This window comes from Psittacula echo, assembly GCF_963264785.1.
Source record: "Psittacula echo genome assembly, chromosome: 21".
Taxonomy (NCBI): domain Eukaryota; kingdom Metazoa; phylum Chordata; class Aves; order Psittaciformes; family Psittacidae; genus Psittacula; species Psittacula echo.
This window is the reverse complement of record NC_137757.1, coordinates 4,750,560-4,777,470: the sequence shown is the minus strand read 5'-3', so window position 1 is coordinate 4,777,470 and position 26,911 is coordinate 4,750,560. Positions and strand designations below refer to the sequence as shown.

Here is a 26,911-nt window from a genome sequence, read left to right as displayed (position 1 = left end):
CTAACTCATGGAGTTACAGCACTGATCTCTCTTCGTGAATCCTTCTTTTCAAGCAGTGCAAAACCACACGAGTAACTGAGCTTCTTAGCACTGAATTGAAGTTTTCTCCACAAGCTGTGGTTTATCCATGTCTATTTTCCTGCCTTGCTTTGTTTTCTTCTGCTTCTATCTTAGCTCCTGTAAATGAAATAGTATCTTACACTGTCTACTAAGCAGCAACTAAGAAAATCACTGTTATGATCTGCTGGCTCTATCTTGCAGCTGGATATTCCCAGCTTTTGCCGTAACCAGTGACTGTCACGAAGCTGTTGTGAGGTGTTCACTCTTCTCAAGCTCTTCTTTGTAATTGCAGGAGGCCCCTGGGATTTTACCTTCAATGTCAAGTTCTATCCCCCGGACCCTGCGCAGCTGACAGAGGACATAACCAGGTGAGTTCCCTCAGCAAAGCACTCAATATCAGGTACAAAGTGTTAACATTTGGGAGCTTTTCCATCCCTCAGCAAGGAGATCAGTTGGGGGTATGTTGGGCTGCATCCTCCCCTGCAGCCCTGATCCAGCGCTGGGGCAACAGCACAAGAGGGACGTGGAGCTGTTGGAGTGAGTCCAGAGGAGGCCATGGAGATGCTGCGAGGGCTGGAGCAGCTCTGCTCTGGAGCCAGGCTGAGAGAGCTGGGCTGGGGCAGCCTGGAGAAGAGAAGGCTCCTGAAGGGGAGACCTGAGAGCAGCTCCAGTGCCTAAAGGGGCTGCAGGAAACCTGGAGAGGGGCTTGGGACAAGGGCCTGTAGGGACAGGCCAAGGGGAATGGCTTTAACCTGCCAGAGGGGAGGTTGAGATGAGCTCTTAGGCAGAAGCTCTTCCCTGTGAGGGTGCTGAGGCGCTGGCCCAGGGTGCCCAGAGAAGCTGTGGCTGCCCCATCCCTGGCAGTGTTCAAGGCCAGGTTGGACTCTGTTTGATCCTTAAGTTTCTCTATGTTCTCTCTAAATAGTATTATTGCTTTTCCCCCAGGTATTACTTGTGTCTTCAGCTCAGACAAGACATCCTCACGGGGCGGCTGCCCTGTTCCTTTGCCACTCTGGCTCTGCTGGGTTCGTACACGGTCCAGTCTGAGCTGGGAGACTATGATCCCGACCTGCACGGCCCAGATTACATCACTGAATTCAAACTGGCCCCGAACCAGACAAAGGAGCTGGAGGAGAAGGTTGTGGAGCTTCACAAAACATACAGGTAAGATGCTCTTCAACAGTGTAGCCATGAAAGTGGGGTTTATTTCATGTGAAAAGACAAAGTTTGGTTGGTTTTATCTTCCCTTTGTCTTTTACTATTTGCTTTGGGATTTATGTAATTTTTGGGTTGCAGTCTGGATGGAGCAGATCTCATCTCTTTGTGTGCACCCTCTGTAGCCTACAGCGTGTTTGGGGTTTTCTGCTGCCGCATTTAATGAGTAAAACTTCTGTAATATGGAAGTATTCCAGGTGATGCTTGAGGTAGAAACCTGTGGTTAAGCTTGTCCTCAGAGTGTTTGCCTTCATGGCCATGACCCAAGCAGATGTATCTTGTTCAGGTAGGGTTGAAGGACTCCTGGGAGCCCCCTGATAACAGGTTAAAAGGTGACAATAACCAAACCTCTTCCTCATCTTATTTGGAGCTGATTTTCACAGATGCTCTCAAGCGCTCAGGTTGCAGAAGCGCAGAGGGCTGCTGTGCAGAGTGGCCGGGCAGCAGCTTCTGCACCCTCCCACCAATACATTTGGGTTTTAGGGGGGGAAAAAGCCCATAGAACCACTTGGTAATATCAAAGCCTTCAACCTTCAGCCTCTTGACCTGTGAAAAGCTGCTGGTTGATGCAATAGTAACAAGAACAGAGCAAAGATGAGACCTGCTTGCAGGCAGATGGGAACTAATAACCCAAGTGCAGTAGGGAAGGGTGGATGTGTACCTCCAGCTGTGACCAAAGCTACAATTAACACCTTGCTCAACCCCACAGATCAATACTTTCAATTGATTCCCCTCCATTTGCACTGAGAGGAGAGGAAATGAGGGAAAATAAGTCCTGGGCTGCTGACAAGCTTCATGACTTGGAGTCAAAGGCCATTAGCTGTGCTAGAAGTGGCAGATCTCATTGCTGAATTATTTATGGCTTCATTAGAAGGATACTTGAAGGTATAGGATGGAGTTATATTTAGTCTGCTAGAGTGTGCAGGAGGAAGCAACATGTACCCTGTGTAATTTCTGGTCTGCATTCTGGGGACATTAAACTGTCAGAGAGTTTTCAGTGGGGAGACTCTGCTAAGCTGTGCTCCATCTCTGGCTACTTTACGTGCAAAGCACAAGGCATGTGTCAGGCGACTGCTCCACATCTTTCCTAGAGGATTGTCCTCAGATTTGTCTTTGCCTGCCCTGTCTCCCACCACTAAAACCTCTCTTTACATCTCACAAAGGATGTATGTGAGTGTTCAGTGAAGGAGATGTCAAAGCAGGGAACAAAATGAAGTGGATACAGCTGAATTCTCTCCCAGCAGAGCTGTTAGATGTACCTTGCACCCCAGAAACTTACTAACAGGAGCACTTAAGAACATTGCTAATGCTCCATTAGCAGGATGCTGCTGTTAAGTGAAGTTGTGTTGCTCCTCCTGCAGACAGGGCACCATCTGCTCCCAGAAACTGCTCATTCATCTGCTCTGCCCCATAGGAATCACTGCTGAGGGGTCTCAGCTGGCCTAGCCTGGGGTTTGGAGAACAATAGCTGAGGTTGGGAGGTCTGGAGGCAGGAGGGCTGGGAGGATGGTACCCATCAGACCCATCACCCTTTGCCTGCAATCATTTCTTCCACTGAATCAAGTTTTGTGCCTCTTGCTGCGCTTCCTCCCTTTCCTCTCCGGTGTCTGTCCAGCCACAGGAATAAAGTGCGCCTGGTTCAGGAGGATGGCTCAAAGCAGAAATCTGTGCATTTACAGTAATTTAATAGTTCATCACAGAATCCCAGCCTGGTTTGGGTTGAAGGGACCTTAAGGCTCATCCAGCTCCAACCCCCTGCCATGGGCAAACACCTTCCACTAGAGCAGGTTGCTCCAAGCCCTGTCCAACCTGGCCTAAATCTAGACTTAAATATCTATATTTCTATATCTACAGCTGGGCACAGATTTATATTGGCAGCAAAAGAAAATGCAACGAGTGAATGGTTTCCTGAAGTCTGATCTGTCCCCTGCTAAAAGCAACAGGTAGGGGAGTACCAATCCCTTTCTTTCTTTCTTTCCCCAGGTCCATGACTCCAGCCCAAGCAGACCTGGAGTTCCTGGAGAATGCAAAAAAGCTGTCTATGTATGGAGTTGACCTTCACCAAGCCAAGGTGAGAATCAGCATGTGTGCACCTGCCTGGGGAGTTTGTAACTGAACTCATCCTTCCCTTGCAGGAGCGAGTTTGCCAATGTCAGGAGACTCCTTTTGAAAGACGGAGGAAGTAGGGAAACTGGCACGCAACACAAGTGCCTCAAGCACTCTTGAAGTGATGCTTCCTGATTGCTTATTACTTACATATTACAGGAAGCTTTACGAAGCTCCTGATGTAGACAGGCCCTTGCTCTTAGAATGTACAGCTCTGACTCTGCAACATGAGCCACTGTGCTCAGGGAAATGCAGGACAGACTCGAGATGAACCCTTTGAGCAAGCAGCATCAGGAGAGAGCAGAAGGGAGGAGGCTGGAAGGAGAAATGTGGAGGAAAAGCAAGGGAGCTGGAACCTGAAGTCGGGGTGGTGGGGAGATGGCATCAGAAGACCAAAGGGCTCACTTGAAGGCAGATATTGACCTGAAACTTGTAACCCTGACACTGCTTAAACCTCATCTGCTTTCGCAGGACTTGGAAGGAGTGGACATCACTCTGGGAGTCTGTTCCAGTGGCCTTCTGGTTTACAAGGACAAACTGAGAATCAACCGCTTCCCGTGGCCCAAAGTCCTGAAGATTTCCTATAAGCGCAGCAGCTTCTTCATCAAGATTCGCCCAGGGGAGGCAAGTTCTGACTTCCTGGTGCTCAGCTCTTCTTTATCTGCCTTCTGGTTACCCCCACCGTGTGTGTGTGCTGCGGGGAGGGAGGGAGCCATTCTCTGAGTGAGCATTTTCAGCCTCTGTTGGGTTTCTGAGCCTGGCTTGGTGTTAAGCTCGGGTAGAATGCGCTGGCCTCGCTGGAGCTATAAACCAACGGGAGACGGTTTGAACAAGGTGTCATCCAGCACCACCTCCTGGCACCGCGTGGTATTCCCAGCATCCCGAGGAAACCCGTGGGAGGTTCACAGTTGGAATTGGAGAGGACTAACTCCATTCTTGGAGAAAAGGGATGAGACAAAGGCTTTTGGTCTCATTTCATTTACAACCAAAAGAATAATTACAAATACAGAGCCATACTTTGCACTGAGCCTGCAGCAGGCAGGGGGAGGCTGCCCTGATGCTGCCTCTTATGAATGGGGAGATCCTTGGAGCAGCCTGGTCACTGGAAACACAGTGGAGAAAGAGGCTGCAATGGGATTTCTGCCTCTTTCCTCCTCTTCTCCTGCTTCAACTGCCATGACCCAGCCTTGCAGGGAAGTCAGTGCTCAACCCCATCCTGCAGCTGGCCAGTGTGATGGGGGTTAAATGAGTCTGAATGGCTGCAAACCCCACAGCACATGGCTCTGCAAATCCCTGTGCATCAGGAGAGATGCTCAGGCTTGTGGCCAAGCTTGTGGTCTTTGGTCACACCTGAGCTCCTCCCTCACATTGTGGAGTGAGTTCAGCTGCTCTTGGGCTAGACCAGCACTTTGTGCTGCAGCACAATGGGAAGATGGGCTGGGGACTGGACTCCTGCCACATTTCTTGCTAATATTTATGTTTTCTGCAGCAAGAACAGTATGAAAGTACAATTGGGTTCAAGCTCCCAAGTTACCGGGCAGCAAAGAAGCTGTGGAAAGTCTGTGTTGAACATCACACGTTTTTCAGGTGGGTTTTGAGTGGTGAGCTCACCTTGACCAACTGATGGTTTAGATTAGCTGCTGAAAATGAGCACTTCTTTTGCGTTCCTTAGGGCTTCACAAAATCTGGAGTGAAATGCTTGAGAGACATTAAATACGTACATTGCAATGGATTTCTAGGCAGCTTCATAAGATGTATCAGAATAACTGTGTCCTGGGCTGCCTGGAGAAGGCTCCAGGGAGACCTTAGAGCACTTGCAGTGCCTAAAGGGGCTAGAGGAAACCTGAAGAGGGACTTTGGACAAGGGCCTGTAGGGACAGGCCAAGGGGAATGGCTTTAACCTGCCAGAGGGGAGACTGAGATGAGCTCTTAGGCAGAAGCTCTTCCCTGTGAGGGTGCTGAGGCACTGGCACAGGGTGCCCAGAGAAGCTGTGGCTGCCCCATCCCTGGCAGTGTTCAAGGCCAGGTTGGACACAGGGGCTTGGAGCAAGCTGCTCTAGTGGAAGGTGTCCCTGCCTGTGGCAGGGGTTGGAACTGGATGATCTTAAGGTCCTTCCAACCCAACCCATTCTATGACTCTGATAAGGCAGAGGTGTTCTGTCTCCTGTAGATGTGGGGTTATTGTTCGTGCCTGTTGCTTTGTTAGTCAGGTGTATTCAGGAGACTGATTTGCATTTGAATTTCTCTTTCCCTGCTGCTTCCTGCACCTGCAGGCCTGGTTTCTAACCCGTGTGCTTCGTTTCCAGGCTGACTTCCACCGAGGCCATCCCAAAGAGCAGGTTCCTGGCGCTGGGCTCCAAGTTCCGCTACAGCGGGCGGACGCAGGCGCAGACGAGGCAGGCGAGTGCCCTCATCGACCGCCCTGCGCCCCAGTTCGAGCGCACGGCAAGTAAGCGAGCATCCAGGAGCCTGGATGGAGGTGAGTGTGGTGCTCTTCCCCCTCCATGCCTGCATTCAGTAGGATGCTGAAATACTCCTTCAATACCACCTCAATTCCTTGCTTTAAAGAAAGCCCAACCCATAACTTCTCGCTTTACTACGAGACCTGGATGTAAAAAGCAAACTGCTAGTAGTACCAGTGAGAACTGACTGACAAAAAGGATGTAGGTGGGTGCTGAAGGCTCATGGCAAAGTTCTGCTTGTAAAGATATTTCCTCATTCCATCTCAATGCATTTTCCTCTTAGCGAATCAGGAATTGAGCTGTTCTAGGGTTTGTTGAGCTGCTGAAATTAAATAGTTTTACTTGCCAGAGCTGTTTGAAACTTTTCCACTGTTAAATGATGCTCACGCTGAAGCTTGTGGCCTCTCAGTCAAGTGGGCCCATCCCTGGTGTTTTTAAGGGCCAGATAGCAGCAGGACAGTGAAGGTGAGGCATGAAAGGGGAGTTTCTAGGTTTGCTCCCCTTGATCTGGATTGTGGGGTGCTTGTAAAATCAGGATCCAGGGAAAGGGGAGCATCCCTTTGCCCCGAGAGCACCTGACAGAGCAGGAACAGCGTTGCTTTGAGCCCTGTGGTCATGCTGCAGCCTGGGAGGGAGCAGGGCTGCCTCAGCATCCTGTGGCCAGCAGCAGCCAGGCTGCCCCTGCTCCTGACATGGGTTTACAGGGCTCAGTGACACCCGAGCCTGGGCTTCATGCCTTGGAGCTGGGAGGGGAAGGCTGCTTGGCTTGAGCTCTGTACCTCAGCCAAGCAAGGTGCCAGCTCATTGGAGTCTGCATGTGTGAGGTTATCCAGGCATGATGCACAGGGGCAAAAGGACCAGCAGTGTTGTTGCCCCTTGGCCATGCCCTCTAGACATGTATAACCCCAGATGTATGGAGGAATCCATGCTGCAATCTCGCACCTGAATGCCAGAGCTTGGAAAAGAGCAGCCTGGGAATGTCACGCTTGTGTCGCCATTGAAGTCTGCAGCCTGTTTGCATCTGCTTGTGGGCAGTCCTTAACATGTGCCCCATTTCTTCAGCTAAACGTGCGACTCAAAAAGTTGAGTTCAGAGCCATAGAGGAAGAGAAGCAGGAGGAGGTGGTGGTGGTTGAGGTTCCTGAACCAAAACCCGTGGATCAGATCCGAGAGAAGCCAGGTATAGCTGTGGTGGTGGTGGCTACAACTCTCTGCAGCACCTTTCCTATCCTTTACATGCTTGTTCCTGACAACTCACAGTTTCACCAAATCTGGTGGCTTTCTTTTCTCATTCCTTTGCAAGAAGAGTTTTGCAGTCAGAGGACAGAGAGCCCAGCAGAGCGCCAGCTCTGGAGACTCAATAAATCTCTGCCTTGCACTTCATTAGACTGTAATTCTAAGGGGAGATGGGGAAAAGTTGAGGCCGTGCTGGCCCTTGAGGACTGTCTCCTTGTTAAGTTTGGGTGGTTTTGTAAATGTGGATTAGAAAATGTGAAAGTTTGATCTTGAAACTTCTTGTAAAGCTTCTGAAATCCTTCCTCTCAGGACCAGCTTGCCATTTTTGAATGGATTTTCTTTGGGCTTTGAGAAATGCCACCCATTTTGCTACCCAGAGCTTATATTTCTCTTAAGATAAGTAATACTAATAAATATTAATGCCCTGAAGAGGCATGTAGGTACAACAGAATATTTGACTACTAATAAGTGTATCACAGCAGTGGTGTTGTCAAATACTTGCAGTCCTCATCACTTACATAGCAAAAGCCTGTGTTGCTTGAGGGCTGGAGATAATTCTGCACATGGGAAGATGGCTCTGTGTTCCTAACATTTAGATTTGAAGTACATTTAGTTAAAGCTAGGTTTTATATAGGTTTTTATCTAGAGGAGCCTGGGTGTTAGAGTGAGTCCAGAGAAAGGCCATGGAGATGCTGCGAGGGCTGGAGCAGCTCTGCTCTGGAGCCAGGCTGAGAGAGCTGGGCTGGGTCAGCCTGGAGAACAGAAGGCTCCTGAAGGGGAGATCTGAGAGCAGCCTAAAGGGGCTGCAGGAAACCTGGAGAGGGGCTTGGGACAAGGGCCTGTAGGGACAGGCCAAGGGGAATGGCTTTAACCTGCCAGAGGGGAGACTGAGATGAGCTCTTAGGCAGGAGCTCTTCCCTGTGAGGGTGCTGAGGCGCTGGCCCAGGGTGCCCAGAGAAGCTGTGGCTGCCCCATCCCTGGCAGTGTTCAAGGCCAGGTTGGACACAGGGGCTTGGAGCAAGCTGCTCCAGTGGAAGGGGTCCCTGCCCGTGGCAGGGGTTGGAGCTGGAGGGGATTTAAGGTCCCTTCCAACCCAAAGCAGTCTGGGATTCTATGATTCTGTATTACCAGGCAGCACCTGCATCTCCCCACTGCCGCACTCTGCAGGCAGAGCCTGTCACAGCACAACACTCCAGAGCCATCAGGTGTCCCCACATATCCCTGCCTGGGCAAGGAGCCTGCAAAGCTTACAACAAAGTGTTGTTCATTTCCCCAGTCACCCCACATCCTGACCCTGTGTCTGGCAGCACCACAAGGATTGATAGCAATGGTGTGGTGGAAAATAATTACCAAGCTGCCTGGTTTAGAAACGTCCTTGCTGTTCTCTGCCACTGCCTTGGAGTGGGATCTCCTCTTGCTCTTTCCTCTGCTGTGGTGCCTGTCGTGTGTCTGTGCAGTTCTCCAGCCGTTTGCTAACACATGCAAACCTCTTTCTAGCCAAATATGCACTTGAAACTTTCCAAATGAAGCCCATTGCAGAGGAGGAGGAGAAGGAGGACAAGGTAGAGGTGGTTAAGGTTCCTGTGTCCGAGCCAAAGTCACCAGAGCCATTGCGGACGTGGTCAGGTACAGCCACAGTGGCATTCGGCGTCAGGGTGCTGCCCGTGCTGTGACCTGCTGGGCTGATGTGATGCAGTGCTGTAGGATGGAGGTTACCTTGTTTGTGGTGGTGTTCGATGCCATTAAAATCACACCCAGCTTTGCAAGTGTGCTGTAATACATGAGTGCTGCTTTATCAGCGCGTGCCTGAGGTGCTGTGCCGTGGCTTGGCTGTGTGCCTGTGTGCTGAGTTGAGTGTGCAGTGGCTTCTTAACATTCCTCTGTGACTGTCCCTTCTGGAAAGGTGCAGTCCTCTGAGCTATGGGAACGTGCAGCGCCTGAACATCAGGTTGTGTGCTCCAGGATGCTGGAGGTCACCTGCACTCTGCTCTATTTATTTGCTAGGGAGCCTGCTTCTTCCCTGCTCAGGGCGGGATTTCTGAGCAGCTTTAATGCTGCAGACAGGTGCACCCTCATCGTAATTAAGCACAGAGTTGATCAGTCATTGCAGGAAGAGGAGACTGGAGCCATGGAGGGACTAACTGGGAACTTTGCCTCCTCATTTGATCATGAAAAACACAAAACCAGCCCCTGTGCTTCCCCTCTAGGGTATTCGTGGAACAGGCTGCAGCAGAGTGGACATCAACCTGTGTCAGACCTGAGCACATCCAGGCTTCTCCTGCTGCAGCTGGCCCTGCCTCACATTCACCTCCAGCACTTTTTCCTCCTCTTAACACTTTTGTTCCCAATAGGGACCGTTTCCTTGGCCAGGGCGATGATGGTTGATGTTTTATGTCTCATAGTTCGGAGCAGTGTGTTTAAATAGTCATGTGTCAAAATAGCCAAAGGTGGTTAATCATGAAAATGTAGATACAGTAACACAGTTCTGAAGAGCACACAACTCATCACTGGATGGCAAAGGAAAGCTTGGTACTTGTGGGTGTCTTTCCTGTGTGTCTTGATGCTTCTGAGCACTGAGAGAAGCAGGAGAGGTGGCTGTGTGGATTTATTGGTGGCAGCATTGCCTTTGCTGCTTCACCTTTGAGGTGGCTTTTTAACACATCCGTAACTCTTTTAGCCAAACGTGCTCTTGGCATTGTTGAGATAAGCCCAATTGAAGAGGAGGAAGAAGAAAAAATGCTGGTGATGAGAGAACTAGAGCTGGTCCCAAAGGAGTCAGGTACCACCGTGATGGCTTTGCACACCCAGCATCCTCATTGTCCCAGCTGTCCCTGCCACCTCACCGACCCTCCATACAACCTCCCCAGCGGCTGTCACCGCTTCCGTGGCATAAATCCACCAGGACACAGCACCCGATGTCCTTCTGAAAGGATAACATCATGTCTGGCTCACAGAAATGAACTGCTGTGCTGAGGAGCAGAGGAGATAATGGAGATGGCAGCAGTGGTTTGGGTTTTCTTTTTCCAACCCAAACCACTCTGTGATTCTGTGAATGAATTGAGGTAACTAAGATGTATTTTTAGTGGAATGGCCATGAAAACCAGCATCAGGAGAACTCAGTAGGCTCATTGGATCTATAGGTATGCACAGTGAAGTAGGTGGGGCTTACTTTGTCACACAGGCTTGAATATTTTGGAGGTGTCGGACTTTTCAGGGGTTGGGAACTGACTGGGAAATCAGGAATGGAAGGAAAGGAGAAGGCAGTTGATTTTGTGTGTACCAAGTGCTTGTATTGAAGACTCTCATCCTCCAGGAAGATGAGTTTTGGCAGCATGCTATTCATTTCTGCACTGTCACTGATTTGGAGATGATGGGTATCTTCTCGCAGTGTTGCTGTGGGATGCAGCAGGAGATACCCATCTGGGACACGCAGCCCCAGCCTGCTTTGAAACCCACCTGGAAGTTGCTGTGAAGTTTTATAGAGCAATCCTTGATTGTTCTTTCCTTTGAATTGCTGAAAATATGGGGAAGGTGGGGGAAAGCCTGTGTTGCCCTTCCAGAAACCATCCATTCCTGGTTGAGGAGATGCCAATGCGTCAAGAACTCACCACAGCTCAAAGTGGTTCCGTTTTAATGGTTGCACTGGGAGTGGATTCTGTGTCAGCGGTGTGTGAAGGACCCAGAAACCAATGGCACAGTGTCACAAATAGATTCACCTTTCTGGTGTGGCTTCTCTGCAGAGTGCAAGCTTGCTTTTTGGAAACCATCTGTTGTGGGATTTGATTTGATTTCAACCATAAGGAAAATAATCTCAACTTTTCCCATACTAAATGCACAAGCTGCTTTGCTCAACATCTTGATTTCTTTTTCCTTTTTCCTCCTCCTCCTCCCTTTCTTTTTGAACATCAGCACTGTAATTTGGAAAGACTTTGCCTACACTTTGGCAACGTTTCCCGTTGTGAACTTCATCCCTGTCTGTCTCTCCACATGCTCAGCAGCAGCTGTGATAACCCCTGAGAGGAGTCCCCGTCCCACCTCTGCCCCAGCCATCGCTCAGGCCCACGCTGCAGAACCAGTCCCAGTGAAGCCCGACGTGAAGGACGTGGCTGCTGCCTATAAAGTAGAGAAAGAAGCAGCAAAACCTGATGTGAGACGTGAAGAAATCCCAGCAGAGAAAGCCAAGCCAGAGCCAGCTGATGCAGCAAAGGTAGGTCACACCAGTGTGTCCTTGGAAGAGACTGCGCTTGTGCTCGGATGGAGCATTGGCTCTAAAAGCCACCCCAGAGCAGCAGCTCTGTCCATCTTCCCCACCCTACTGGTGAGGGGTTTATCCCTCACCCATCAGAGTGGGATTGAGGGACAGGGATCTGGATCCCAGGGAAATCCCATCCCTGAAGGAGGAGGTCCAGGGCAGCTGGGTTTTGGTGGTAGCAGGCAAAACAAATGCAACTTGCTTTAAAAAAAGCTGTCAAGAATTGCACACGAGTTCGTGGGACTTGCATTTAGGGCTTACCCATTGCCAGGCTCTCTCTGATTCCTGGTATGACAGCAGGAGGCAATTCCAGTGAAATGGGTGATATGGATCTGGTCCCAGCCCAGTGTCTGAGTGCAAATGTTTTTCACATTGATAGGCTTTCTCTGGGGGAGCTGTTAGTACCTTCCTGCAAACTGAACTGAAACTTCCCTTGTGAATGGCACTATTGAGGCCTTGGGGGGTGTTACTGTTTAAAGTACATTTATTTAAACACTGTTTGATCTTTCTACAACTGAGTCCTCTGCTGGGGTTGATCCATGTGTGGTGTTCTCCAAAGCCAAAAGAATATGCACAGTTATTGTCCCTATTACAGTATCCTTGATATTCTGCTAATCTGACTGACTGACAACTTCCAGTGTTGCAGCAGAGGTGGACGCCTTGAGATAGAATATTGCCATATTTAGCTGTTCTCAGCACTACTAGAGCCACAGTTTGCTATAACCTATCCCACAGTGGGTCTTGTATCACATACTCCAGGGGGAATCACTGTTGATTAAGGTGATTAATCACTGTTCATTAAGGAGATGGAGGTGTAGCAAGGACAGTTGCTTCCAGAAATGTCATGGAGCGCTGTGTGACCAAGTGATTCTTAAATGGAAATGCTGACGGGATCTCCATGCTGGCACTGTGAGTGTGCCTCGTGGCACATCCTGCAATGCTATTCCGACACTGCTGCTCACCTCCCTATGTGAAACAGAGCAAGTATATTTGATTCATCCCACCTCACTTATTACAGGGTTTTTCCCCTAAATACTCAAACACTGGGTTTATGTTTTCTTGAAATGGAGATGTGGGAGGAAATAGTGGATTTGAACATGCTAAATTTACCCTGTTTCCCCAAGTAGCTGCATCACTTTTCACACCCACCGACGTTACTCTGCGTTCGCCTGCAGAGGATTTGGCAATCCAGCTTCCCTAAAACACTTCCCTTAAAGTGTTAAGACACTTGGCTCCCTCCTTATGGCCCATAAAAGAGCTGAGTTTGTGACGTTAGGCTTGGTTTTGTCCATAGTCTTTTCTGACTGACTCTCTAAACATCATAACCGGTGCATAGCAAATAATGCTCTGGTTTTGAGCTCTGTTGACTTGAGCATGCTGCTTTGGTCTGGATTCCACTGGGGGAGATCCAGCTGCAAGTGAAATTGGAAAACATTGCCTGGCAAAGCTGTCATGCAAGTGGGAAGCCCTTCTTGGGAAGCACTGGAGAGCACTGGTTTCCAATGCAAATAGGAATTCCTGTAGATGTGCTGGTAACTAACAGAGCTGTGGTGTCATTAACTCCTTCCGGAGAGCTGCATGGTGGTTTTTGCATGTTCACCAGTTTCAAAACCAGCTCCATGTGGTTTGAAACTAAAGGGGCTCTTGAAACAACTCAACTAACAAGGAATGAATGTTTTTACCGATTTATTTCTCAAATGTAGGTGAGGAAAACACACACTGAGGTCACAGTACCCCCCACGAATGGTGCCCAGCCCCAGGTTTGTGCTAAGAACTCAGTTAGGTTGCTCACATGTTGTTTTTAAGGTTAAACAGTGAGGTTCAACAGAGTTAAATGAACCAACAACTCTTTTTTTTCTTCCTTATCACTGCCCACCAGCAGCAGCCTGCAGAGAAAGAGGAAGAGCTGATAAGGATGAGGAAGGTTAGCAGTTCTACCCTCTCTCCAAACGAATTTGCCATCTCATTCATGCATCCGTAACCTGTTTAAAAAGACAGTGCTCCACTTTCTTCATGAGCTTTGGGTTGGGGTTTAGTTGTTGTTTTATTGAACTGCAACTATCATGGAATCATGGAATGGTTTGGGTTGGAAGGGACCTTAAAGCTCCCCTAGTTCCAACCCCCTGCCACGAGCAGGGACACCTTCCGCTAGAGCTCCAAGGTTGCTCCAAGTCCAACCTAGCCTTGAATCAAACATTTGATTCTAAAATCAATAGCTTTTTGTCCCATTGGCAGTGTGATTGCTAAAATGATGCATGTTGAACATTCAAGAGAATCACTCTTGGGTTGATTGATAAAATCTACCTTCTTTGTAACAAATTCAGGTAGAAACCAAAGAAACTATAAGCGTGCGTTGCAGGAACTGCAATCAAAAATGCTTTTTAAGTAAGAGGGGACATACCCAAGGTGGGAAAGGTGGTTAAGGTGTAGTTGCTTTACACATTGAGGCCATGTAAAGGTTACACCAGGCAGCACAGCCTCCTCGTACACCGGGGTGCGCAGTCAGTGCTCTGAGGGGTGCGTGAGGCTCCCCCAGCAAACCTGTGACCTGTCCCTTTGTGGTGAGCACTACAAATGAAGGCGAAAGCCAAGAGCCCCCGGGAGCTGTCTCTTTAACAGACTCATTCCATGTCCCCGTTGTCCATGAGCAGGCCCCCCCGTTGCTGGTGGAGGTGCCCCCAGGCTCAGCGCTGCGCTCCCCCCCCTTCAGTTCACGTTTTAAGTTGCCGATGTAGCGAGCCCGCCAGAACAACGTTTTAATTTGTTGTGCTTTTTGTTTGTTTGTTTTGTTCCCCCCTTTTCTTTCATTTTCACAGAAGAGATCAAAGAGGCTAGATGGTGAAAACATTTATATCAGGCATAGCAATTTAATGTTGGAGGTTTGTATGAACTTGAAGCTTTTTTCAGTTGCGTTTGCCTAGACCTGCATCTGCGCTGAACCTGTTTCCTTCCTCTTCTGCTGCTGCTTTCTTTTTGCATGCTCTTGCATGAAAAACCTTTTGGGGTTGTTTTGAAAGAGGCTTTTGCATGGTGACAGTGAACCTGCCGACGTGCAGGCGTTCTGCCTTCTACCTCTTCTGACTTTCATTCTCTCATACTTACCCAAAATATATGATTGGCAGGGCTCCGTGCTCAGGTCTGCTCTAGGACCCGCTGGGTGCTCCCAGTGGCATCAATCCTAGGGTGGGTGGCTCATGGACAAGTTTCTCCTTGCTTGGAATAAATGATTTTCCAGGGGGAAAAGACAATCTGTGAGAATACAAACCTCAGGATAAGCTGGAGGTAAATTGGCACCTCTATGGGGTTCAGGCTACCATGATGTTCATGTTGCTTCCGACCGGAGCGAGTCCTCCCTTTGGACATTGCTGCTGGCATTGCAACCCTTTTCCCAGAGCTTGCCTTGTGGGATCTCAACGCTCCCTTGGGCTGCATCCTGCATCAGCACCACGTCCCCTTAGAGCTGACACAGGGACTTAGTGTATCTGTGAGTAGCCTGTGAGCAGGCAAGATGCCCTTTTATCCCTCCACAGACAGCTCTTCCCTTCCCTTTGGGAGCCCTCATCCCTCCTCAGACAGCTTTTCCCTTCTCTTTGGGAGCCTTCACCTTTGGTTTCACCCAAGCACGGTCTTAGAACAGACCAGGCCAATCATATATTTTCTTTTCTTTAATACACCGTGTTATGGGAGATGTTTGTGGCTTCTGATACTCTGTTCCCGTGTTACATGTTTCTACTCCAACTTGCAGCACCAACAGATGGTAGGGTTTCCCTGTTGGTATCTCTCGAAAGAGAAGTGTACCAATGCCTTCTCCTAACCGGAATCTGGAAAGTTTTGCAGCTTTTGGGTTGGATTTTTCTTTTTTCTTCTATTTTTTGACTGCTGCAACCGAAGAGCTTTTGGCCATGAACGAAGGGGCTGCAGCACGATGGGCACCGGAACGCTGTGGATGCCGTGCCTGTCGCTTTCTACCACCCAACTCAAGCAGCTCCATCTCCCCAGCCCCAATCAGAGCTTTTTCATTGCTTCCAAACCCCTTTTTCCCAATTTCCCCCTTTTGTCCCTGCAATACTTGGTGCTGGCGTTCAGCCCGTTCCTCTCCGCTGCCCTTCCCATCAGTTCTGTTGCAGGTGCTCCAGCCCTCCCTAGACCCCAGCAGCTCACCCCCTTTATTCCTTGTGTTCTTTTTACTCCATGCATCAGGCAGATGAGTTGTTTCCCCCGCAGACGTTATCCTCCCAAAGCTGCCACTTGTTTTGATTGAAAGCTCTGTGGTCGACAGCCCATGTTCTTACAGAACTAGAGGGAAAGCGGTTATCGCTTCCCGAGCTTGTTCCTCAAGATGCTTTCAAGACCTATGGTGGCTCCACAGAGCTCCTCGTGGCTTCAGCTTCCCTGCACACCCTCCCAGCACCACCTCTTGTGCAGTGATGGATGGCCAAGGTGGTTTCTTCTCTAAAGCATGGTTGTGGGGCTCCTGGGCCGGGCAGGGCTTTACCCTGGAGTCCTCAGCAGACTCATTTCTGCCTTTTTGTTTCCATTTTTGCTATCCAGCAGGCACTTGCCCTGTGCTTTGAGCCAGGATCGATCCCACACTGGTTTTTTACCCTTCAGAACCATGCCAGAAAGAGCAAATGTCCAAGCTGCAGGTATTTGGTGGGGGAAACCCTCCTTGAGGGGCATTTACTCTCCCATCTTCTAAACTCCATGGGCCGAGTAACAACTAAAAGCAGAAAAGTAGTGAAATTCCCCAGTGATGCTTTTACTGACTTTAATTTCTCCCTTTCTAAGCTGCTTTTCAGCACTGTCCAGAAAAGTTGTTGTTTGGCTTCTGCCTATTTTCTGCGAAAGCTTCGCTTTCAACAACCTCTGGTTTGCTTGCAAGGCAAAAGCTGGTTTTAAACAAGTGGAAGAGAGCTGACTTACCTTGAAGTCTGTGCATTTATGCTGTAAACTGGCATCACAGAACAGAAAGCTGGCTTTTTCCAGGTGAAGCATTTTAGGAGGAGTTTCTCAACTGGTGCAGCATAAAGTAGGTTCTCAGATGGATTTGTAGAGGGCCATCATCTCATCTTCCTGTCAGAAGTCTAAGACCTCCTGTGATGGCTTCTGGAGGGATGAGATGAGAGGGGGTGGAAAGGTAGTGAGGGTATTTTGGGTCCAGAGGTGATTCCTGGTAGAATGAAAGAGGAATAGGTATGAAGGGAATAAAGAAAATTGGGAAAACGTTTCCTTTAAACATCAGTTGTATTGATAGCTGTGACTATTCAGAGTAGTAGAGGGAAGAGGAAGCAAACCCACCCAATTTAAAGGCATTAAATTAAATAACCCAAACGTAGTCTTAAAACCAGTCCCATATGGGGAAAACCCACGAGGTTACACCTCAACTGCCATCGGGTTTGGTGGATTGAGTTTATCCCAGTTAATACAAGAGGAAAGAGGAGAGAGGATGCTCCCGTTGTGTGTTTGCAGTGTGAGCACAACTGCTGGAAGTCGGCAGTACCTCTGCTGAGCGCAGCTTTGCTAAGCAGCAGCTTAGGCAAGTGCTGGTGTCACCTCCATGTCTCTTCATCTGTCCTGTCCCCTCACTAATAGGATCTAGATAAGACCCAAGAAGAAATAAAGAAGCATCACGCCAACATCAGTGAGCTGAAGAAGAACTTCATGGAGTCCGTCCCAGAGCCTCGGCCGAGTGAATGGGACAAACGTTTGTCCACTCACTCCCCATTCCGAACCCTCAACGTCAACGGGCAGATTCCTACGGGAGCGGATGGAGTGAGTACCTCGGCGGCACGTGGGTCTCGGTGCTCTGCAGTGTTCCAGGGGACAGCTTTGCAGTGGAGGGTTCAGCCTCAGCTGCCCTTAGGTTGTGGTTAGATTGAGTTTTAATGGTTAATCCTGACTTTTAACATGTCTGGTGGTCTCTGGGAGAACTGGTGCTTCAGTCTTAGTATCATAAAAATGTGATCTTTTTTGGTAGAAAACAACATAGGAATCCTTCACCTGGTTTTGATCCTGCTTTTCCTACTGTTGCCATCCGTGATGCTAGTGTTGTCCCAGGGCTGTTTTAGGGACTGGCTTATTCCCGGTGCCAGGGAATGCATCTCCCCAAAATGTGGAAACCCCACCCAAAATTCACACTAAAGAGAAGTATTACTTCAGCCATAATACTGCAGATAACCCAGTGGAGAAGCACTGGGATGGTATCCCGTTTTCCAAAGTCACTCTATTCTCCACTTCTAATCCAATATGCCGTTGGGTTTAGTCTTGCATGAGGATCTGCAGGTGCTGCTGTGCTGTGGAGGCTTCAAGAAGACTCCTCAGATGGCTACAGCAGGGCTGTTCATACATGATGGGAATCTTTCTCCTTGCAGGAGCATGACCTGTAGTAGCTGCACACATTCATTTTCTCTGCTAATTCCCTTTAAAAAGGTAAATTTTCAAAGAAACCAAGTTGGAGCAGCAGAGCTCTGTGTGCAACTGGTTTCTTGGAGAGCAGACAGCTGCTCTGTCTAATATTGGTGTTATAGTTGTGAATGCTCCATCCCTGGCGGTGTTCAAGGCCAGGTTGGACAGAGCCTTGGGTGCCATGGTTTAGTGTGAGGTGTCCCTGCCCATGGCAGGGGGGTTGGAACTGCATGATCTTAAGGTCCTTTCCAACTCTACCTATTCTGTGATTCTGTGATTCTATCTAGCTCAGCTTGTGAGTAAAACTGTAGTCAGCACCTGTGGTAATCAGTCTCTTAAACAGTAAATGTGATTTCTCATTGCGACCGAAAACTTGCATCCTGGCTTCGTGGCAGTTGTGGACTTTGCTGGTTTAAGCCCAGCTTCTCCCGTTCCTGCCCACAGGCCCTGCAAATGAGCTGGGGTTTAATCTTCAAACCATTGCAAGGGAGATAAGTTTTACACAGAAATCATCTTGCAGTGGATGGAGGTACAAGGTTTTCCTGGCCAAGTTTATCCCAGGCTCCTCAAAGCACTGAGAAAAGCCATGGGAGTTACAGGGCTTTTTTTACCCTGCTAGAAATAAACACCACACACCCCCACACCCCCCCAGAATGAACTACTCAGGGTTGATCATTGCCCAGTTTAGCACATGGATGGGTTTTCCTCTTTGCTTGCTGAGCATCAGGGTAAATTCTGCAGGAACGTGGGCAGCAGAGTGCTGCAGAGCTGCCCATGCCGCTGTTGGGTGTAGGGATGTGCAGGTGGGACAGAGCAGGGGCTCCCAAGCTCCACAACTGCACTTCAAGAGTGATGTTCGTGGATATTATGAAGAGTTTCTTCCAAGGTGACCACATTGTGAGGTCTTGGGGCTGCTCTTCACAGTAACTGGATGGTGTGGGCCTTCCCCATCTGAGGTCCACAGCAATGCAAGAATTGGTGGCAGCCTTGGATTTGCATTTCTGGAAATACCCTCTTAATCTGATCCCCTCTGAAGTAGGCTTGCTCTGAGGTGGAGGTGGACACGTTCTGCTGTGAGCATCCAGAAATGCATCTTCATCAGGCAGCTACCGGGGTGGGCTTTTTCCTTTACGTGCACATGTTTAAGGATGGGAAATGATGATGCAAAGCAATCCTGTTTCTCCTGATCATGGTGGTATCTTCCCCCTGCGATAGTGACCAAGGGGTGTTCTGCCAGGGGCTGCTTTTCTGCTGTTCCTAGATGTTTTATTGCACAACAACTGAACCTTAATACGCTTTATGTGTCCAGGTCAAGAAAGTCACTGTCCTATCTTCTGAGAGACAGGTTGGTGGGCTTGAGGTAAAGCTGCTGTTCTGATATGTGCTTCTGAACCAGACTTTTGCTATTGCGATGGCACCAAAGCAAAAACTCAACAGCAGCTGCTGGATAACACTTTCTTTTGGCTACCTGAAGTAGTTTCATAACTCACACCGAGAGGACTTCTGCACTGCTGCAGCTTTTGCAGCTTTCAATTCTGCTTCTTTTGGTGCATGGCTGGTTGGAAAAACAAGCTGCATGAAAGATATAACCGTGTACTCGGTGAGCAAAGCAATGATGAAAGTTTAACTGTACCCTGTTCTTTTTATGTTGTCTTTCTTTCTGTTTTTCTTTTGTTTTAATGATCATGTTACTCTTGCATTTTATATTTTCTTTTGCTGCCCAGTCTCCCGGCTACTTTCTCCCTAATACTCATCACTTAGGGGTGTGCAAAGAGCCAGTCCCAAAATACCGCCCTGATCAAAGGAGGTTAGCTCAGCTCAGAGAGCTTAGAGCCAAGTTCTTCCTCTCCTAGGTACGCTTGGGTCTGACCAGGTCTGGCAAACTAAAGGGATGGAGAGTTACTAAAAAGCTACATTTCCCACACTCTGTTCTGTCTTCACTGGAGCCCTTGCTCGAGCCTGCGATGATCTACTCAGTGTGGGCTTTTACATTCTTTAGACTCCAGAAACTAAAGTGCAAAAGAGCAAGCTGGAAGGAGGTTGCAGGGCTCCTGCTGCCATCCTGCAGCTCCGCGCTCAGCGTTTCTAAGCTGAGCAGTTTTCCACTTGTTCCAGTAGCATTTTCAAATGAATTGGTATTTTGATACTCTCACCAGAACTTTGGCAAAGCTTTTTGTACCTGCACTGCAGTCTGGATGCTCAGTGACACTGAACAAAGGCTGCTTTTTAAGAGCCCTGTAGAATAGGTGGCTGTCAGAGACCACGTTTTCTACTCCACAGCTTCTATTTCTAACACCTCACATGTTTTTTCTCAGCCATTTCAATTCCAAAACACTTCAGTGGGTTTCAAGCACACGCTTTTCGGGGGGGGGGGCAGGTGTAAATCATGGTCGTGATCCAGATGTTTGTGTCAAAACACGCATGATCCTGATGCAGATGTTCATGAGCTCTGCAGAGAGGACTGGTCTTTGTAGCTCTGAGGCTGGTGCAACCCAAGCCACCAGCGGCTCTGCTCTCCAGGGCAGTTAACTTTTACATTGAGCAGGCTGTCCTAATGCTTTGCACACCTCCAAGTATCCTTTTGGGCACTTCCCATCTGTCATTTTTGTTCATCTCTCTCTGTCTCTCTTGATCTTCTACCACGAAAGCAGACACGGGAGCGTCCTCTGTTAGTACAGGATGAAGACAAACTAAAAAAGCAGGAGATACCTACTGAGACAGCCATTGCCCGGCAAGCAAGTGAAGAAACTCTTCCAAAGGTTTCTATTCCAATCCCTGAAGAGCAGAAAGCACTCAAAAAGTGTCAGCTGTACTCTAGCATTTTTCCTTCTCCACGTATTCCCTTTATGATGTCCTTTCTCCTGGTCATAGCACTGACTGTTTGGTGGCTGCTCTTTCTCTGAGTGGCAACAGGGTCATGTTGAAACCTCAAGACCAAAGCTCCTGAATGTCTTGGCCATAGCCTCTGCTGCATCCTCCTTGTCCTGGTCTTTGCTCTCCATAGTTCACTGTCCTGGGAAGGGGACACCCCACAAGCGTTGTGTTAATCCTGCTGTGTGTCATGTGTAGCTGTGATCCGGGACCTGGCAGGGGTGGTCATGGATTGCCAGGTCCATTGGGAAGTTTCCTGCTCTATAATTGTACAATGTGCTCCCAGTTGCTATAAGAGGCCACATGGGGAGTGTAAATACGTGCCAGGAGACGTTTGCTGCTTCAGCCCCTGTAGACATCACGTAGGCATTGCTGAAGACTTGCTTTTAAGGTTTCAGTGTAAGATATTCACAAGAAGGATGTTTGATACTGATCCAAAAGCAGCTTTACAGCAATCTGCTGAATGTAATCCATAACCACTCCTTTTCTAGGCAACTAAGATTGGTGTTTAAATAAGAAGTGTTGATTCTCAATGCTGCTGTTAGTGTTAACTTAGAGACAGGAACAGGCAGCTTCTTATTTTCCTGGTGGGGGAAGCCTTTTGCAAAGCACCACAGCTACCCCCTATCCATTTATTCTCATTTCCAAGGAAGTACATCATGTTATAGGAAAAAAAAACATTGCAAAGATGTATTTATTGTAAAGAAATGACTCATTTTTCTGAACCTGGTGGTCTCGGTGCTCTCCAGATGTGTTTTATTTCGTTTGTGTGAACTAACTGCCGCATGTTTGCTTAGGTCACGGGAGTGGAGTAACCTGCTCTTAGGTACGTCTCCTCTGTTAGCATGACTTTACCACATCAGGACACACTTCTAATGTTACAGCCATTGATTGTTTTGACTTCTCCTAACAGAACCGTTGCATGCTGCTTGTTGTTTATCGCCTACAAGTGTAAATGTCTGGATGATGCTGTACCCTGGTTGAGCTGCGTAGGCTCCAAGATGAATTGAGCTGGGCTGAGCAGAACTGCTTTGTGAGCTGGAGGGAAGATGGGACTTTGTGTCTGAGGGGTTTCTTTTCTGTATATAGTAATTATGGGACTGAGCTGAGCCAAGTGCTTCTCCTTTTGTAGTAATCTGCTTCCTCTTGCCTACTCCGGAGGGTTGGTGTAGACACAATTACTTCTGAGAACAGCCACCAGTGCCATCAGCGTTGGCAGCTGCTCCAGCAGCACGGAAGAGAAAGGAGTAGCTGTTTACTACAGGGACTAAAATGTGTGAATATATATAAATACCTGTATTTATAACCCTTTCTAGATCTGTATCCATGTGAACAATGTTATTTAGGAAGCTTACAGGAAAAAGACATAAGGCAAATACAGCACGTGCTGTCTGATCTGAAGGACCGTGGTGTATCACTGACCACTTGAGCCGCCTCTCTCTTCACTTAGTGTACAGGTTGAGGCTCTCTAAATGCTGTCTCAGAAACTTTAGGTTGCTTGTGAACCGCTTTGTTGTAATCTCACAGGAATCTCCCAATTCCTCCTGTAACCTGCTCCTATGAGTTCACCGGTTTGTGCCTTTAGGACTTTTGTTTTTTGAGGATGCTGATTTTTCCTTGGAAAGTATTCTTCTCTTTTTAATACACTGCCTTTAATACAGAGTCTTCCTCTTTCAGCAGTGGGAAGTGTAGGAGTCACTGGGTTGTTGTGCAGGCAGTGGATGGATGGTGCTGCATCCTTAGAGTGTGCTTGGACTCTGGCAAGCTCAGTGTGACTGTTGTAAGAAAGGTGGGAGAGGAGAGGAGGGGAAGGATGCTGAGGTGCCAGAAGATGGAGGTTGGAAGAAGCCAAGGGAATGCTTCTGTCTGGAATTCCCTGCCTCAGTCTCCTTCCCCAGATTGGAACAGACATGATGGAAACCAGGGAGTATTCCTTTTCCCCAGCCTGGCGTGGAGAGGGAAGGGGCAGGAGTTGGTTGGATCTCTCTCTGTCCATTTTCTGTCCATATTCCCTGGAGAAGAGCAGCTTAAACGCACTCCTGCTCCCTTTCAAAGCCATTGCTCGGGTTAGCTGCCATGAAGCTGCTGTGAGCAGTTAGGTTGCTCCATGCTGTCATTGTAATCTGATGACAAGTACTTCGAAGCCATACCAGTGACTTCTGCAAAGCCATGACTTCTGTAGCTCTACCAGTTCCAAAGGACCTGAAGTCTGAATATCTTTGCCCAGAGCAATATTTAAACATGATGCTCAGGGTATCTTATCCCAGAGTGGTGGGAGATGCGCTCTGTTGCTTAAACTCAATTCTTCAACTTTATTATTAAGATGGTCTCTCTTTCTCTTTTTCTGATTTAAATCTTGAGATAAGGCTGGTTTTCATCAGCAAAAAACCTTTGAAACTTTACACTCTGAGAATGCTCAGGAACATCTTTGGGATTTATAGAACACTTACCACTGCAGAATATAAAGAACCTGAACAAATGCTTTATATTTCTATGGCAGTTTAGAGGCCAGTTATCGACATTCATCTGGGTGGATATGATCTCTCCTGACAGAGAGAGCCCATAGCTTGTCAGGAGCAGAAACCTCATCTGATTGACACCACAGTGATGTGCCCATTGTGCTCCAGCCCCTTTCCTTGTCACTCCTCTGCTTTCTGTCATTATGTATCCCATACACATCAGTGCTTGTGCTGCTTCATTCCTGGTTTCACCCCTCTGCCTGGATGCCTGCACAGGATGCGGTGCTGAAAGAAGGGATTGTGGGATGCCTGTGTTGTGCAGGAGAGGTGATTTGCTCTAGCTGTGTTTAAGGGCAGAGCTCTCAGGGTGTTGGTAAAGGAACCAACACATGTTCTTGGCTCCTTTTTGCCTCAGGAACAGATCTGCTGCAAAACCCCGGCTGCCTGCCCCGACACCATCACTGACCCTGGGCAGTGTTCGGATGTGCCCAGTGCAGTGCCCGTCTGCGGGTGATGCCGAGCTGAATTATCCCTTCCAAAGGAAGCTGGTAGTGTCCACAGCAAGTAACCTCATCCAGGTTGGCATCAGAATTCCTCATTTTCCATGTGACCTGCTGCAGAAAATGGTGTCAGACTCTTCCTGCAGTTCTGATGTTAATCAGACTTCCCCAGTGTTCTGTGGTATGGATGCTTGGCTGCAGCGAGGCTCTTTGGTGCTTGTGTGTGGATCCAGTTAGTGGCTGTCAAGGCTTCATTGTTTTCCATCATAAAGTTGGTGTTGGCTCCGTGCTCACTTTCTGAACCTTCCTACCCTGATACCATCTCATCCCAATGCCAGATAAACCACAGAGTATCTCATGCTTTCGTGCTTTAGGAGGAGGTGGATGTTAGTATTTTGAAGCAGCAAGTATCTGAGGCTGAGTTAGGTCTTGTGATGCAGGTGATGATCATTGGTGATACTCAGGGTGTGCATAAACCAACATCCCTCTTTCCTTTGCTGTTATTAAAAGTGAACAGATAAAGGAGGGTATTGGCTGCATCTCCTGCCACGTGCTGCTTTGCCTGGTGGGTCAACAGAAGATGAGCTGAGGACTCTCTATGGGCAGCTCAGGTTGGGGTATGGAGTTAAGCTAAGACCTGCTCTCCTCCCTTGCAGTTTGTGCAGAAACTAGTGATGAGCCTAAAGAGCAGGTATTCAGTGTTTGCTTCCTATCCTGGAATAATGAGGAGGAGGTGGATTTCCTCAGCGTGGCAGCAAGGAAGTAGTTTATGTTTGCAGGGAGGACATATGGCTGGCCTTGTCCAACCTCGAGAAGGTTATGGGGCTCCGTGAGAAGGTTATAGGCAAGTGTCTTTTACTGCACATAAAGGTCAGTAATTTGTCACTCTTGAGAATTATTCCGCTGGTTTATTGGGTTTTCATGAGTTGATGGCGCCTGTTCTGACCTACAGAATGAGGGAGGATGCTCTCTGGGAAAAAATATCCCAAAGAAGGTTATAGACTCATTTGGAAACTCTTTGGTCTGTACTTACTAAGGGGGTGGCACTGGAGAACCCAGCAGTGGTGGTTTCTCTTGCGTCTCTGTTTGCTTCTGTCTTGGTTTATGAAGCTGGAGGGAAGGGACCAGCCTTGGGTTGTGCCACTTTGGGATCTTCTAGCAGTGGTACATGGTCGTGCTGGTTCGGTTTGTGGGGACTAAAAACACTTTCTTTTTTACCTGAACTGCTCTCTTTTGGAACACTTCTTCGGTTTTGTATTTTTTCTCAGACTTTTCTTTGTAAATATGTACATTTATCCTTAATAAATGTTACTGCAAATCAGATTCTTCTTTCCCCTGCTTATTAACAACACTACTATATACAACCTGCACTAACAACTTCCTTGAGTGACCCCTCAGTGCTGCTTTCCCAAACCAGCAGCTGTAAGACCCCAAGTCATTACTGGTGGCTTTTAGGGTGTTGGGGCTGCTGGATGCTCTCTGTTGTGGGAGAGGGGGCACACAAGGCTGCAGCTGTAAGCGGTGCATGCTCTCAAACTGGCCAGAATAATTTGACTGTAGCACTCTGTTACCTTAGAGCAGCTCCAGTGCCTAAAGGGGCTACAGGAAATCTGGAGAAGAGCTTTGGACAAGGGATGTAGGGACAGGCCAAGGGGAATGGCTTGAACCTGCCAGAGGGGAGACTGAGATGAGCTCTTAGGCAGAAGCTCTTCCCTGTGAGGGTGCTGAGGCGCTGCCCAGGGTGCCCAGAGAAGCTGTGGCTGCCCCATCCCTGGCAGTGTTCAAGGCCAGGTTGGACACAGGGGCTTGGAGCAAGCTGCTCTAGTGGAAGGTGTCCCTGCCCGTGGCAGGGGTTGGAGCTGGAGGAGCTTTAAGCTCCCTTCCAACCCAAAGACGATGAGCCTGGCGCCAGAGTGGAGCTATAACTTCAGTTATGAAATCAGCAGCACAAGACTGATGTCAGTTGTGAACCCTGATGGTGTCCTCACTGCTTTCACCTGCTGCTGCACCAAACCAGAGGTGGTTTTGCAGTGCCATTAGCAGCTCTTCCTCTGCAGAGGGAATCTGGAATAAGAAGCTCTTCATCCGAGGATACCTGCCCCACAGAAGGATGGGAAAGGGATCAGGGTGGATGGGAAGAGGAATCCTATTGCTCATCAACCTTATTTTAATGATTTAAGTATCAATCTCGAGGTTGTTTCGTGTTGCCAAGTAGTTGATGCAGTGCATTGGAGGTGGCTGCTGTGTATCATGTAATATCCTGGGATTCTTGCTCGTGGCAGCAAGTTAATCTTTGCAAGCTTGTAGTACGCTGAGTATTTCCTAGCCTTACTCTTAACTTTGGCCAAATTCTGGTTTATGCTTCTCTTGCCTGACTAAGTTGGTCAGGCTGTTGGGATCAGATCGATGGCAGTCAAAACACCATCCACAAATGTGAATCCATGGGTAATGGCCATCATTTTCAAATGCCAGGGGTTGTTGAATGCTTTCTAAACTCTTTAACTTCTACCTTCAAGGCAAAGCAGTTCTATAAGGCATGGCACATACTGTAAATTTAGACTCTCTTGTTTTCTGCTTTATAATACCTTTTATCCAAGTGCTTTGACAGCCTCAGTTGAGCTGGGAGTTCTCACTGGTGAGTGTGGGCATCATCTACATGTGCATCCGTAGACGGTCATGCGGAGCCTGTTAGCTTCTGTGATACTTGTTGGGGATAACCTAATAACACGTGGCAATGTTAATGACTGGAAAAGAAGGGGACTGGGAGGCAGTAATCAGCTGGAATTCCATAGAATCATAGGATCAACCAGCTTGGAACATCAAGAGCATCAAGCCCAACCTTCACTCTAGCACTGCCAGGGCTACCACTAAACCATATCTTTTTCTGCCATTTCATATGGTAGTTGTAGGGGGAGTGCCCTGTAGTGTCATTTTTAATCCAGTTTTAGCACAAGGCCTTGATGACTGGCAGCTTGACATTGTTTTAGCACTCCTTAAGTTTGCTGCAGGATAGGAGTCTGGTTTGGGATGAGGAGAATGGGATGTTTCAGGAGGAGAGGCAGCATCATGCGTGCATGGGCTGCAGAAAACAGGCATTCATCTGGCAGCACAGCTGGTTCATAGGAACATATCCTGATCCAAACCAGGAAGCATACAAAGACATTGACACCAAATCACTTTTTAGGGAAGGTAAATCCTTTTGCTCACTGGTACCAGCCAAGCCATTAAGCCTGTTATTAACTTATCCCCAGTCTGAATTATTGTGTGTCACTTACTCCACTGCAATGCTTAAGCTGTATCCTCGGCATTTGGCAGCATCAGGTGCACAAAGGTTTGCGTTTAGCAG

The 26,911-nt window shown here is 48.3% G+C and overlaps 1 protein-coding gene across 15 annotated transcripts in view; it reads left to right on the top strand.

Moving 5' to 3' along the window:
- The window catches only part of EPB41 (erythrocyte membrane protein band 4.1), a 90,639-nt gene that overhangs the window by 52,231 nt on the left and 11,497 nt on the right, over positions 1–26,911 (top strand). For 5 of the 15 annotated variants that reach the window (XM_080632157.1, XM_080632163.1, XM_080632162.1 and 2 more), the window contains exons 6-17: positions 353–428; positions 1,006–1,224; positions 3,259–3,346; positions 3,853–4,005; positions 4,871–4,968; positions 5,688–5,860; positions 6,906–7,022; positions 8,576–8,704; positions 11,074–11,285; positions 13,210–13,254; positions 14,147–14,209; positions 16,923–17,102. In XM_080632157.1, coding sequence (XP_080488283.1) covers positions 353–428; positions 1,006–1,224; positions 3,259–3,346; positions 3,853–4,005; positions 4,871–4,968; positions 5,688–5,860; positions 6,906–7,022; positions 8,576–8,704; positions 11,074–11,285; positions 13,210–13,254; positions 14,147–14,209; positions 16,923–17,102 — 1,553 coding nt within the window. The remainder of the gene's footprint in view (positions 1–352; positions 429–1,005; positions 1,225–3,258; positions 3,347–3,852; positions 4,006–4,870; positions 4,969–5,687; positions 5,861–6,905; positions 7,023–8,575; positions 8,705–11,073; positions 11,286–13,209; positions 13,255–14,146; positions 14,210–16,922; positions 17,103–26,911) is intronic. The other 10 variants (XM_080632160.1, XM_080632159.1, XM_080632166.1 and 7 more) reach the window with 10 other exon arrangements.